General features: G+C 44.1%; 1 protein-coding gene and 1 long non-coding RNA gene across 2 annotated transcripts; both read right to left on the bottom strand.

The window, feature by feature from the left end:
- Window positions 1-803: 803 nt before the first annotated feature.
- LOC119011398 lies at window positions 804-9,534 on the bottom strand. Its single transcript, XR_005072183.1, has 2 exons — window positions 9,273-9,534; window positions 804-1,828 (listed from the first exon to the last, which is right to left on the bottom strand). It is a non-coding gene; the product is annotated as an uncharacterized LOC119011398 (long non-coding RNA).
- A 1,156-nt stretch (window positions 9,535-10,690) lies between these two features.
- Window positions 10,691-12,864, bottom strand: ptf1a (pancreas associated transcription factor 1a). Its single transcript, XM_037084408.1, has 2 exons — window positions 11,305-12,864; window positions 10,691-11,162 (listed from the first exon to the last, which is right to left on the bottom strand). Exons 1-2 carry the CDS (start codon window positions 11,921-11,923, stop codon window positions 10,960-10,962), a joined length of 822 nt encoding a protein of 273 aa, XP_036940303.1. The 5' UTR covers window positions 11,924-12,864; the 3' UTR covers window positions 10,691-10,959.
- Between the last annotated feature and the right edge of the window lie 1,489 nt (window positions 12,865-14,353).

Here is a 14,353-nt window from a genome sequence, read left to right as displayed (position 1 = left end):
TCAAAAAAGTCACTGAAAAAGTTTCTCTTTTCATTAACATTTCTAGCTCACACCTACAGATTGTTCCTTTAAGGTAGAAATTCTGAAATTGTGACTTTAAGATCATAATTCTGATTAATAAAGTAAGAATTCTACAGAGGCCCTAACGGCAAAAAAAAAAAAAAAAAAAAAAAAAAAAAAAACTTACCCAGTTACTTGTGAGCACCAGATATTATTGTGAGAACAGAACACAGACAGACTCTGCTCCAGTGATCAGAGGAAGAAATAATGTCACAAAATGCATAAAAATCACAGAGGATTATTTATTAATCACTCATAATATTCACTTTAAACAGATGATTATAGCACTCTCAACTATCCTGTCATTTCTTTCTTGTGTTTTGCTGCAGTATAGAAGAGAAATGGAATTTCTGTCTGTCTGTCTGTCTGTCTGTCTGTCTGTCTGTCTGTCTGTCTGTCTGTCTGTCTGTCTGTCTGTCTGTCTGTCTGTCTATTGAGATCCACCTACTTTCTGTGGGGTGTCATGTGGGGTGCATGATAATCTATATATGCTTCAATACTTCAATACAATATACATGCTTCAGGTTTTGGTGACCTGGGTTGTTTCTCTTTCTCAATTTTCAAAATACATCTGCAATTCTGACATTAATCTCAAAATTCTGACCTCTGGAGTGCTGTTCATCAGGAAATCAGGGAATATTTATTATGATGACTCCATCAGATTGGTCTAAATTTGGTTTTAGAGATCATGGAATTCAGATGGGTTTACAAGGCGGGGAGGATGTAATGAAGATATGCTAATCAGTGTTCACCATCATCATTTTATTTGATCCAAGGAACCTGATCTGTGGTCAGACACCTCGACATGCTTCTGTATCTTAAGCTGCATGACCACTTGATGCAGGCACAGTGGCCAAAGTAATAATTTACTTCAAAATAAGTTTAACATTTCTGCAAGACTCTTAGTGGTGGTGACGTTTAAGTCATGTGACCGTGATGTCGTCCGTTCATTAGCTTCTTACTGCTACGCATTAAATTTACGCTCCAAACATCACAAAGTGGTTTTCATCTGTCGAGATTGTCTGGATGAACAATATATGTAAGCATCATAAACTTGTGTTTGCCACAAACACAGAAACCCAGGGCTAGAACCCTGGGACCCTGGGACCCTGGGACCCTGGGACCCTGGAACCCTGGGACCCTGGGACCCTGGAACCCTGGGACCCTGGGACCCTGGGACCCTGGGTTGCGGAACCTAGGGTGATGCTTTAATCGCTTAATGCTTTAATAGCGGATTCACTTTAATCCCCTGCAGTTTTTTAAGCAGTAATCACAATGCAAAATAAAAGTTTAAATGTGTCATCATCCCAAGCTACAATTCCTACAATTACAACTGTTCTAATTTCAGAAGATGAGCAGTAGAAATACAAACAATAACAAAGGTAAGTTTTAGAAAAGGTTTTGTGTGTCCTGCCGGCTTCTCCCACACATCAGTTAGTCACCATGGGAACTGACTTTAGGTATATTTTACAGCCTGTTGAAGCAGCTCAGGAGGGTTTCCTACTTCACGTCTGCCTCTCCTTTCACAGCTATACTCTATTGGTCTGCTAGAACAACACATATAGTGTCGGCACCGAGGCTTGCTGTAAAAGTAATTGGTTTCATTGGAAAGTGGATAAATGGCAGCGGCTGGTTGTGGAGGGCGTCCTGCCGAGTTTGACCGCTCCTGGGTTAATCACAGTCCCTCTGAGGCTGGAAGTCTTCCCAGTCAGCACTGGCCACCAGCCACTGAGAGCTCTGACTTACAGCACAGCCGGCTGGAGCTCAGCTGCAGAGAGACGAGGACGAACAGTTAGACAGAGTTATTTAACGTGGTGCTAATGACAAAACGTATTATGATCTGACAGGTAAACTGCGTTAAAATAAATGTCTTACTTGACTATTTGGATATTTTACCTCTAAAGCGCTGCAATAGTTCATCCAGAAATGTTCACACAGTGCACATTTGGCAGTCTAAAATGATGTATTTATTCATGAAGTCTGGTGCTGATGTTTATTTGGACTGAATTATGTTGGCAGTGAAGGAAATATATTTAGAAATCTCATTGGAATCTAGCTATTAGAAGTTTGTGTGAAGAGAGTCGGGTGAAGTTTCGTAGCTACAAAATATTTCTGGAGCTACTGAAGGAGCTAAAACGTAAAGCAACAAGAGAAAAAGAAAAAAACACAGGAAATGTCTCCACACTTTTCAAAAACAGATAATGGCTGAGTTTTCATTTTTGGGTGAACTGTTCCTTTAAGATTTTTTTTTCTTATTTATTTATTTATTCGTTTATTTATTTATTTATTTATTTATTTATTTATTTATTTATTTATATGTACTCATCCTTGGCACACACGGTTTGTTCTGCTTCACTCACTATGCTGAATGTCAGCACCATCATCCTTTGAATCGAATGTTTTCTCAGGACCGGATCGTTTCTCTGTTACTGACCGATCTGAGAGTCGTTTCAAGACAAATGACACGACGTCACACACACAAGTACTTTGATTTTTCATGCTTTAAACATAGACTGCTTTTTCCAGTCAGCAATGTGAATGCAGGGTATTTATTTCTGCTTTTAGGAAATCCATTTTTATGTAGCAATTTTAAATACATTTAGACAGATTCTGGTTTCATCCTCGATACGTTGTCTTGTCCTAATATTCCTCATGCTGTTGAAAACACACACAAACAGGAGATAAAGTCCTGCTCAGCTTCATGGAGGGAAGTGTCACTGAGGAGCTGCCACTTGTTAAGGCTGAGAAATATTCTCCTCTCTGAAAGTCAGAATGTGGAACATATTTGCAGCATTATGTTAAACCGTCTGATCCTCAGCACCGGCCCGGTTCTGTCCGCAGTGTTCCCAGTGGGACAGAAAAATCAGCCACAATTTCAGCTCCATAAAGTCAGGATGTTCTGCATGCGGGCCTTTGTTTTTGATTGATTTGACGTCTGCATAATGCTGACTTTCTCCATCCCATCGGCTGACTGAAACGGCCTTTTTGTGCCACTCGACTCCCTCACACACACACAGCGGCATTTGTCTTGCAAATCCATCCCCGCTGCGCCGCGTTCAGACGAGGAAAAGAGAGCAGTCGGACATCAGTGAAGTTCAAGCCAGCGAACAAGCGGAGAGGCTGTTCCATAGCAGCCGCCTTTGTCGATATCAAAACGGAAAGCTGGTGAAAAATGATGCATGCTTTTACACCTCTGAAGCCTGGCAACTGACAGGGCAAGGGATGGGCGTGGGGGGTGGGGGTATAAAAACTAAAAACTAAACTAAAAAAAAAAAAAAAAAGAAAAAGAAAAAAGAAACTTTCCCGTCCCTGGAGGCTGAAGTCAGTGTTGGACGGAACAAAAGAGCTGAGTGTCCTCAAGCGCACGACGGGGATCAGCAGCGCAGAATGTCGGAGATGGATGGAGACGCACACGTACAAACGGCCGTGACTGAAATTTGCATATTTGTAATTTATCACTTTTTTGTTGAGTTATTCAGGGATTTTTTTTTTTTTTTAAAAAAAGCGTTAAAAGAGAAAATGGATCATTTGTCAAGGCGCGCAGGTTGCTCTCTGAGGTGGAGCTTTTCTCCTCAGCAGTCATGAATGGCTGCTCAGAGCCTGAGATCATTTCTGCTCCCTGGAATGTGTAAGAAGTGTTTACCTACGCATTTATTTATTACATTATTTATTACTCTAAAAATCTGCTCTGGTATCAGCCCCGTCTGCTTCATTTCCATATCTTTTCAAAGCGGTTTCCTCGTGAATGGACTGTAATATTTCATGATGGGGCACGCAAAAGCTGTGCACAATGCCTCTCATATCCACCCTGCTTTCAGCCGCAACAAAGATCATAGCAAGACGTCTTTATGGCTAATTCAGTCAAAGGCGCATCCCCCGTCCTCTGGCGCGGAGGTCAGCCCGCCGTGTTCCGTCCACCAGGGGGGTTTTCAGAGGCCAGAGGCGGCCAACTGGCTCCGTCACACTGCACAACACACACACACACACACACACACACACACACACACACAAACACACACACCCTGTTACCGGTATGTCCACTCCGTTAGTTTTCTAAACAGGACGGCTTCAGGCTCCGACTTTATCGAAAGGAGGTTGAAGATCTATATATAGAAAACACATCACTAATAGACTACCCTTTATATTATTTTGCAAAAAGAGCGATTAATGTAGTCCTTGGTCTAATACGAAATGTATATATATATATATATATATATATATATATATATATATATATATATATATATATATATATATATATATATATATAGACCGTATTAGACCAAGGACTACATTAATCGCTCTTTTTGCAAAATAACATAGCAAGGGTAGTCTATTAGTGATGTGTTGGTAGGCTGTGATATATCTGCTATTTTTAAGCAGCAGGCAGCGATATTTTTGCCTTAAAAAATGTGTTTCAGTACGTCAGTGTAGCAGATCGAGACCCGGTTTATATTACTATGCTGTGTTATGTGTCATTTCGGCACATTTGTATATTTAAAGCCTCCACGCCAGGACGTTTCCATACATACGATACTCGTGGAATCGATGGTTTAACGTGTTGGATTTATACGTTAAACGTGTCAGTGGATGGGTGACACCGGAGGGGCCATCACACACACACACACACCACAGAGTGTGTCCTATCTGTGGTGCTTTCATGGGGGAGTAAGATACAGCCAACTGACGGTGAATTATCCCCGCGCACAGCAGACGCATCATTACGCAACAAGGCGACAGTGGGAACAGGCAGACAGCTTTTACGCATGAATGCACTGCAGCCGAAATCAGAGTTTATGCGGAGGACGTCATTTTTATAGGAGGTTCACAGGCAAAAATGTACTAATGACACACTCGCAGTCATCCTCTCTCACGTGGATTCACATTTAATTTGTTCGCTACAGCACCAGCTGATATTTTATCGCCACTCACAGCGTACCCTGAGGGGGGCTCCAACAGTGAACTTTATGAGTAGCTGAGTCTTTTCTTTCTTTTTTTTTTTTTTTTAATTTTCTCATTCTAAAAGAGTTCAAACTGACTCCATGCGCACTCACTTCAGCCGCGGTCTGTCTATGAGTTGCCATGGATATCCATGCGCAACAACAACAGTCCTTTGGAACAGATCCAAGCTAACGCATCTCTCTCCGTGCTCAGAAATACAAATGTCCCTAAAATGTAGGACAGCGTGTGTGTGATAAAGAAATGAAACCCTCCTCTAATTATTTACTCACTAACTCTTCTGTCTTAGCCACCCTGCTTCTCTCAATGGGCAAAGCTGCTCGTGCGCCCCGGAGCCACTTGTTGCCGGCGCATAAAGTTGGAGCTTTTGAGAAGTTAAATATCCCGGAAAGAACACAAGTTAGTATCTCAAGGGCTTCACGGGAACAAAAGACCAGCGCCTTAGCACCATATGCTTAATGGCTACAGCCGTCCAGCCTTTATTAAAGGCAAAAAGTGGTCCTTTAAAAGTTGGAAAGGCTCCTTTATTTGAGTTAGATGGAGCACTTGCGCACAAAACCAAAAGCGCGCATTGCCATTGACTCGCCCCCTTTCTCTTTCTTTCACGAGACTGAAGCGGCCACCGTCATCGCCTGTTTCACTCCAACATAAGCTTTTCATCACCCGGCTTTGTTCTCGGTGAAAGTAATGCTGCGAATCAAAGAGATGACAATATTTTCCATCAGCTTGGAGACCCTGGACAAGAGCCCTCGAGCTTTTGGCAAAAATCAGGGCCGGTTATTCATCCTGTCACTCCGCACCTGTGGTCCCGCATTCAAAGTATACAAACCTGTCCCTATTAACATTAATTATTCACAAACAACACAAAGGCTGAAATAGAGCAGGTTGAAGTCTGTTTATGGCTCCTAAATGTTTTATTCCTCTGAAGATGTGCCCAAAGCTTTTTTTCTCTCCCTCGCTCGCAACGGAGTGGCCGTCTCTCTTTCAGCCTTGAGTAGCCCTACAGTTTGGATTGTACAATCGCAGCATCTGCTTAATCTTGCTGATGAAAATATGACACAAAACATAGCAAATAGAGGATTTGTTAAATCCCGGTAATGACTGATCAACACGGGAAACAATGGTGCAGGGTGGTGAGAGCCGTATGGCTCCGGGGGCACCGGGGACAGTTTGCTCTCTTGTGGAGAAAGCGCCAGGTGATGGCAAGATAAAATGGCCGTTCCGAGGAGGAGAACACACCAGATCCACCTCCTTTCTCTCCTGAAGAAAAAAAAAACAGGAGACATAAATTTAATTGGCTTATCAAGGCGCGGCGAAAAGCCCTTGCTGTTAATTAGCTGCGGGCGCACAAAACAAACGCAGGGAGATGTTCAGCCTGGCTGGCCCGCGCTGCGCTTTCAGTCTGGTGTCACATCATTGAAAATGTGTTTTATTATTGCAAAACGTCATGCTTTACAGTTGCCATATTGTGTCCTGCACAAAGGCTGATGGAACATTAAAGACGTGGAAAACGGTGCCAACCCATCTCGAAGACACTGCAAGGGCCTCTCTCTTTGCTTGCTTTTAGGCAGCTGCTGTCCAGGGACTCAGGCGCAAGGACATGAAAAGAGACAAAGTTTGAACTACCAGGTGCATCCCCGGAGAACACGGCGGAGACCGATCTGTTCCAGCGGGACAAGGAAGCGCTCATAAAGATGTAATTTAGATCGGAAGGTCACGTCTGAAAGAAAAGAGCGCACGGGAGGGGAGAGTGGTCCCGGCTACCTCCCCTCCCCGACACACACCTCCCTCTGGTTCCTGCTCCGTCAGAGTGAACCCAGCAGACACCTGTTGATCACCACAACACGCATCACACTCCCCGCAAAGCAAAAACTGAGCCCCGAGAGTCTGAGCACGTCAGCCTCACAGCTGGCACAATGTTGCCAAGTTGATCAGGAAAGAAACAGGAGTTCCGAGCTATCAGAGGTGACCGAAGCGGCGAGATAATCTGCAAATCAAGCAGATTTGTGGCTGTTGTTCGGCGGCTCTCGCAGCGCGCTGACACACGGGCTTAAAGAGGATTTGAAAGCATTAGAGGCGATACACACTCTCTCCTCCAGCTGATTCTCGTATCAAGCAAAGCTGTTTAACTAAAGCTTCACACCTTCGCTGGTGCCGCTTAATCACCGCAGAAGTATTACACCAGACTGCCTCGTATCTTTGTCGGTGGTCCTATTCGCTACTTAACCATGGGCGCTAACTATAATACTCACACTGCCGGACCGGTGCGTAAAAGTGCAAATCTCCGGCAATTTCCTGCTCAAAAGACCCTCGAGAGAATAACTGGCCCGCTGCACAACTCTGTCATTTAAAGGCAACAAGCGACACGTGTCTTTACATGAAAGAAGGAAAGTAACCCATCGATATATTTCCTGGCTTTGTGCCCATTGATAACCCACATTTGATTGTGAGTTGGGGATCAAAGTTTGGGCTTCGCTATTCAAATGCATCCTGTGTATCGTATATGCGATATAGTTATTACAAACATGAAACTTAATTGAATTATTGAGTACGAAGCTCATTAAAATTCACTTGTAATATTGTGTGATGGTAAAAGCCTGGTTTGATCCTGCAGTTTTATATTGTACAACTTAATCTTAATCTTAATGGTGTGTTGATCAGCCGAAGGGGACGGAGGCAGGAGTTACAGCAACAACTGCTGGGTTTAAGTACGGAAGAGCATTAGGGCCACACTGAAAGCTTGATCTGATGAAGGACTTTCTTTCTTCGCACTTTCTAAGAACAAAGTCAAAATTCTGACTTTTTTTTCCCCGAGGTCTAAATTTTTCTCAGAATTGTGTGTGAGAGAGAGAGAAAAAAAGCCAGAACTTTAAAACATTTTTCAAAGTGGCCTTCCGTAAAGCCCTCAGATGCTTTGAGTTAGCATTGTTTATTATGTGGCACAAAGGAGGTGATCACTTGTATTGGTCATTAAATGTATAGAACTATTAAAAGTCAAGGACCCAACTTTAAAGACTACTGTGCGGCGTTAAAGTGCACGTGTTATCATAAACTGTTTTTAGGGGTTTTTAATCTCTGATAATTGATTTTGAGATGGTGACTGGCAGAGTAACAGCAGCCATCAGATACATGTTGAGGATATTTCTCTGTCATATTTAGTCAAGTAGAAAGTGAAATCGCTCTGTGTTGAGCGGTGACTGGCTGTGGTTAAGAACATTTAGACACTTAGAAGTTAATCTGACGGATCAGTAACGTACCTGGATTTTTGTTTGTTTGTTTGTTTTTTTGTTTGTTTTTTGTTTGTTTTTTGTTTTCTTTCCTCAGAACTGTGAGTTTGAATTTCTGAATATAAAACATACGACTTTGAATTACCGAAGCGTTCTGTTGATGTTCAGAAGTCTATATATAATATAATCTGATTCCTTTTTCAAAAAAATCAGAATTAGTTTTCAGAATTCAGAGATTAATGTCAGCAATAATCTGCCATAAGCTAAGAGTGTGTGTGTCCCTGCCACAGCGCTGCGCTCGGTGCTCGGCTCTCTCATGTAAAGCGCTGCGTGTCTGCATGGTGAACTAGCGGCCTTTGAGTTCAGCGCCGAGCTTTTCTCCTACAAATTACAGCTTGGCGAGGCGCTCTAATGTTCAGGCCCGCCGAGAACTAAAGGAAATAAAACCTGTCACACAGTGAAATGCTCGTGTCCTTTTTAAGCCTTGCCAAGCCCGCAGCCGGAGTGACAAGATAGCCGAGAGTATTTCAGTCTGTCCCTTCCGCTTGGCTGCGAGCGCACCAAAGGGTGTGGAGAGGCGCTCTGCGCTCCGCTCACTAACAACCATCACCGGCACAAAGGCGTTAAGGTGCGAGGGGCTACAATGCTACCACTGTTTTAACCCTCGTTCCTGCCGCCGCATATCAGAGCAGAACCGGCCCCTGCGCCAAAGAGACGGGGCCGCCCAGCATTGACTCGCTAACATTTGACTTTCTAATGGCTGTAATGGGATTACATGCTCCTGTCGCGCTGGTAATGAGGAGCGGTTGACTCACAGGAGCCGGAGTCTGCTGAGGAGAGAGAGAGAGACAAACAGGAGCTCCCCCAACCTGCAAATGAATGAGGTTAAAACGTATAGGGCATTCTAAAAAAAAAAAAAAAGGAGAGACCTGACAAGACGCTTCGGCTGTAGAGAAAAAATAAAGTCAAATCCCATGAGAATCATCAAATGATAATTCTGATCAGAAGGATTATGAGCAGACCCACCTGTTGGACGCTGAAGGGTTTTAAATCCCGAGCTCTCTCTCTGCTCTCAGCGGCCCTGCAGCAGTGCTGCGCATGTCGCCTCAGCCGTGTGTTTGCAGCCTTTGGGCCAACATGGTTGCTATAAACGCGGAGTGTGGACGGTGTGGGGGCGGCCGCAGCGCACAGGAGGCCGCGGGGGCACATGTTGGAGGGATGCCGCTACCACGGGAAAATCTGGCCCGGCAGCACCTGGCAGCACAGAGCAGCATTCAGCAGCCCAGCCTCCCACCCTGCTGCACGCCCGCCTGCGCCTCAAACACCTTCAGCTGTTGTGGGTATACTGTGTCCTCTCATTAGCATCTCATTAGCATATTTATGTCGCAATATTGGGCCGTATTAGTTTGGGTTAACTGTTAGCTTCCCCTCTAGACGTGTAGTTCAAAGTGACCTCTTTACTGGCTGACGTCTCACAGCACCACGTGAGTGTGATGTGACAGACCCTTCATCTGCTCCAGCATCTAGATGTGTTTAATGAACATTTTTTTTGTTTGAAGGACCAACATTTATTTCAAGTTTAAATGTGATCTCTTGATAATATCCAACAACTAGTGGTTAAAGAGGCCGATGATAATATAGCTACACATGGACATGCAATTTGTACAAGTTAATATCATGTTTAGCTTCGGAATAAAACACTTTTGCTTCTGTCTCCTCAACCCTGGTTTCACCAACGGTCTGTCATTCTCAATTCGTTTTACATTACAACGTTTTTCTTGCGTTTCCATTCTCCAAAAGCAGATTGTACATGTAGGCTATCAAAAGAGCCGCTCCACGGAGTCCAGGTTTATCCTTAACCTTCTCAGTGAAATCATTAGTGAGCCTCGTTCTGTGAATTTCTGTCAAACCTTTATTCCCAAAGTCAGAAATGAAAAACCCAATCATCAAGATAAACGCACATTTCTGCAAAACAGATTGGTTAAAACTGTCCTTTATGTGCAACGTTTAGATTCAGTTTTCTATTTTTCTCATGTCACAAAGTTGTGCTTATTGTCTGGTGAGGTTCAACACTCAGTTAGGTTCAGAAAAGATCATTTTGCCCCCCTGGTCTCCCTCAGTTATCCACAATGTTGAAACACGGACTCGAACTGCGGTCACTGGCTACGAAATGTTAAATGTAAATGTTAAACACGTTGTCGGTCAGTCAGGCGGCTGATGATAAGGCTTCATGCTCAACAGTTACTTTAGAATCATGATATGAAGGTCTGCTCATGTCACATGGTGATGATGGATATATTATTTCATTTTGGATCAGATACAATAACACCTATATATATATATCATGACAAAGAAATAGGCATGTTATTTTAATCAATAAGTGCTTTTATTCGCTGAGTGAATATAAATATAAATCATCGTACAACAATATATTGTTTGTCTCTCATCCATTGCAATTAAATTAAAACATATATTATCACCTGTGGGGGGGAAAAATAAATACATGATTGCCAGTTGCCTGAATTACAAAAATAAAATTATCAACGTGATAAAACTATTTACAGCATTAAATACAAACTATACAGTGAGCTCACATGGTGTTCACAGTTTCACAACGCGCTTTCAAGTGCACATTAACAGACATTAACATAATCCACTGAAGTCTTCACATTTACAATGTGCGTGTCACAGGTCGAGTCGGAGGTGTCTTTGTTCAGGCCACAAGGCCGAAAGGAGGCTCGTTTTCAATGTCTGTGAGGCCCGATCTGTTGTGCAGTTTTCGGGGGTCTTCCGGCGTCCAGACCTTGGCGGTGCGGATAATGTTCTGCTCTCGGAGCTGCTTTTCATCCGACCAGGAGAGAGAGTGACCGGCAAGAGGAGGCAGGCCGTAGTCCGGGTCGCTGGGAGAGGGAGACCCTGGGGAGAGGAGACAAGAGGAGACAAGGTTAATATCAGGCTCTCACCCGCACATCTGCACCGCTCAGGTGGCTGCTGGTGTAAAAATATGTGGATCCTTTGCGTCCCTTGTGTATACAACGGAAGCTGTAAATGGACCTACTTGTTCCTCTGTGGCAGATGATGACCTTCTTTGGCTGCGCGTGCGTCTCGCTGTTGGAGTTTCTGATGGGCAGATCAGACTGCACGAGCTCGGCGAGAAAGTTAATGTAGCCAATGGCGAGCCGCAGCGTGTCCACCTTCGACAGCCGCTTCTCGTACGGCAGGGTCGGGATGTGGGAGCGGAGCCCCTCGAACGCGTCATTGATGGACTGCATCCTCCGCCGCTCCCGGACGTTGGCCGCCTGCCTCAGCTGCTGCATCTCCATCTCAGACCTCATCCGCCTCCTTCGCTTCAGTAGCGGCCCGCCGTGATGCCCCATTGGAGGAGACATGTCCGCGGTGCTGTCGGCGCAGCCGTAGGAGAAGGTGGAGGACGAGGAGGAGAAGGACAGGTTGCCGATGTCGTAGTCTCCATCGTGAGGCGCTGCTCTGCCGCCGCAGTCTTTGCCGTAATAGTCTTGGAAATGACTGGTGAGGAAGTCCACGTCGTCATCCAGAAAGTCATCAGTGTCCAAGTGTCCGTCTCTTGAGGAGTTGTCGGTGAAAAACTCATCATCGTCGAAATAAGGAGGGGAAGAGAAAGAGTCGAGTCCGGAGAAAGGGTCCAGCACGGTGTCCATCTTTGTGTCCTGTTGTTGCGGAGACAATGACACTTTTTTTTCTTCTTTGATCAACTCGTTGCTCTGTGCTCGCGCTCACGGTCAACACAGTTAGTTTTAGTTGAAGAACCGGCACGCGAGACTTCTTTATAGCGACATCCATAGTCGCGTGCCGTTTGCCGGGAGCGCCAACCAATCACAGCTCGGTCCGCGAGGCGCACCTCGAGATAATCCCCAGAACGCCACGCCTCCTGTCCTCCAGGGTCCGGGTTTAATTTACATCTCAACTCCTCACTGACACCGGCTGCTCTCTGCACCAGACCGCGATCACAAATCTGTCAGATAAGATTTCTTTGTTGAGCAGGGACTAAAATGTATTCTCTGGTCTGAAGGGATGACTCACTCACTCCATGTGTGAAGATGAAGTGAAGATACGGATCAGATTCTGTCTGTCAGATCGCCCTGACTCTGCCTCCTTTTCACTGTAGTGACACACACTCACAAATCTTGAACCACTTTGAATCCGCAGTTGTATGCGTATTACAGGTTCTTTTCTCCAGTTCAAACCTGAAGGCTGCACAGTTTCTAGGTAGAATAAAACGTTGCAGGGCCTGTTTAATGAAATGCTGAAGGCGTTTAGTAGCAACAGGTTTCAGCAATCGAGTGAGTGTTTCCCTGGTTATTTGAATATAGTCTAAGACTTATCAGAGATACTACATCTTCATCAAGAATAATATAACGATATTTTGATATTACCCTGCGGCCCTGAGGTCAGTCTGTAAAATGTTTGGAACATGACAAAGATGGTATTCCCGCTGATTAAAGCAACAAGTGTCGCTAAACACACACACACACACACACACACACACACACACACACACACACACACACGCTTTCATGTGTGCATCGAGGACATCGAGGACGAGGTGGTTAAAACCGTTTAGATTGTTATTATGATAATTATGATTGTTATGATTATTATTATTATTATTAGTAATAGTAATTGTAGTAGTAGTATTAATCAGCATCATAATAATAATTATTATTATTATGGTGATTATTGTACTACTACATGTAATAATGACAATAATGTGATTATTATTGTTTTTTTAATAATAATAATAATAATAATAATAATAATAATAATAATAATAATAATAATAATAATAATAATAATAATAATAATAATACATATATATGTATAAATGAATAGATAATATTATATGTTTATTTTTAATAGTCAAGTCGAATCAAATGTTCCAGAAAACTATCGAACGGAAAGGAAACCTCATGAGTGAAAATATTTTGAAATGAAGAGTTGTTCACTGTGATCCTGTGATCGCTGTGATCCTCAGCTGTCCATCAGATAGAGTGGACTGAGACGTAAAGGAAAGGACAGGTTGTATTGTAATAGAGTTTTCTTAAATGTCATCAGACGGCAGTGCAGCGTGTAGAGAGGGCAGTCAACGTGTTGCTGTGAGTGCTCTCCTCTCCACCCTGAAGGACATATAGAACAGTCCGCCTGCTGCTCGCAGCGCGCTCATTTATTAAGCAGTAAGTGGGCAGCGCTGCTGCCATAAATACATGCACCAGTAGAGCGGTCGATGCGCCACTTGTGCCAGCCTGAGAGGTTTTGATTGGGAGAACTGGTCGACAAATAAAAGCACAGTGGTGGGCCCTGGAGCGCGCGCCTCTTTGACACCTCACGCGGCATATTAACACTCCTCGGTATACCGAAAAGAGACTGCCCACCGGTCTGAGGTCTGTAAGTACGCATCTATTAAATCAATTCAATGAAAGGGCTCACTTTGTTCTGCACACAAAACGGACCTTTCGCAGGGGCAGGCTGGATGCGCGCGCAAGCGTGTGTGCGTGTGTGTGTGTGTGTGTGTGTGTGTGTGTGTGTGTGTGTGTGTGTGTGTGTGTGTGTGTGTGTGTGTGTGTGTGTGTGTGTGTGTGGATATTGGTGGTGCACCAGAAAGCTGCAACACGGGCCGCGGCCGTGGGAAGAAGGCCATTTGCGTCCCTATAGCCAGTCAATGCAACATGTCGTGTAATAAATGAGGCTTGTGTTGCTGTCCACATAATGAAGCTGTAGCTGGAAGCCCGCATGTCTCAAACAACACACACAATACACGCACGTCCCGCACCAACCAGGTGCTGAACACAACACCAAACACTGACAGGACCGGCAGGACCGCACTTTAAAGGAGCACTCTGTGGTTGTGGGGCAGAGATGTTAATGAGACGAGAAAGCTGTTCACCACAATTTATATTGTTTTGCTTTGTTTATATGTGGCGGACCCTGCCAACTTTTTGTTTATTTTCCTCCTGGAACAGCGTGTTTACGGAACAAATAAATATTTGTATTATGAATTAACGTCTATCAATGTTGTAAATACTGAAAATCCGACTTTCTTCTCCAAAAACTACGTAGTGCCCCTTTAAACA

The sequence above is a fragment of the Acanthopagrus latus genome, chromosome 21 (genome assembly GCF_904848185.1).
Source record: "Acanthopagrus latus isolate v.2019 chromosome 21, fAcaLat1.1, whole genome shotgun sequence".
NCBI classification, from domain to species: domain Eukaryota; kingdom Metazoa; phylum Chordata; class Actinopteri; order Spariformes; family Sparidae; genus Acanthopagrus; species Acanthopagrus latus.
This window is presented reverse-complemented; position numbering and strand designations above follow the sequence as displayed.

Bases quoted from the DNA above. Each gene is read 5' to 3' on its own strand.
- ptf1a (XM_037084408.1), bottom strand. From the start codon at position 11,923: ATGGACACCGTGCTGGACCCTTTCTCCGGACTCGACTCTTTCTCTTCC. The intron at 11,163-11,304 runs GTAGGTCCATTT...TCCTCTCCCCAG, and splicing joins CATCTGCCACAGAGGAACAA to GGTCTCCCTCTCCCAGCGAC.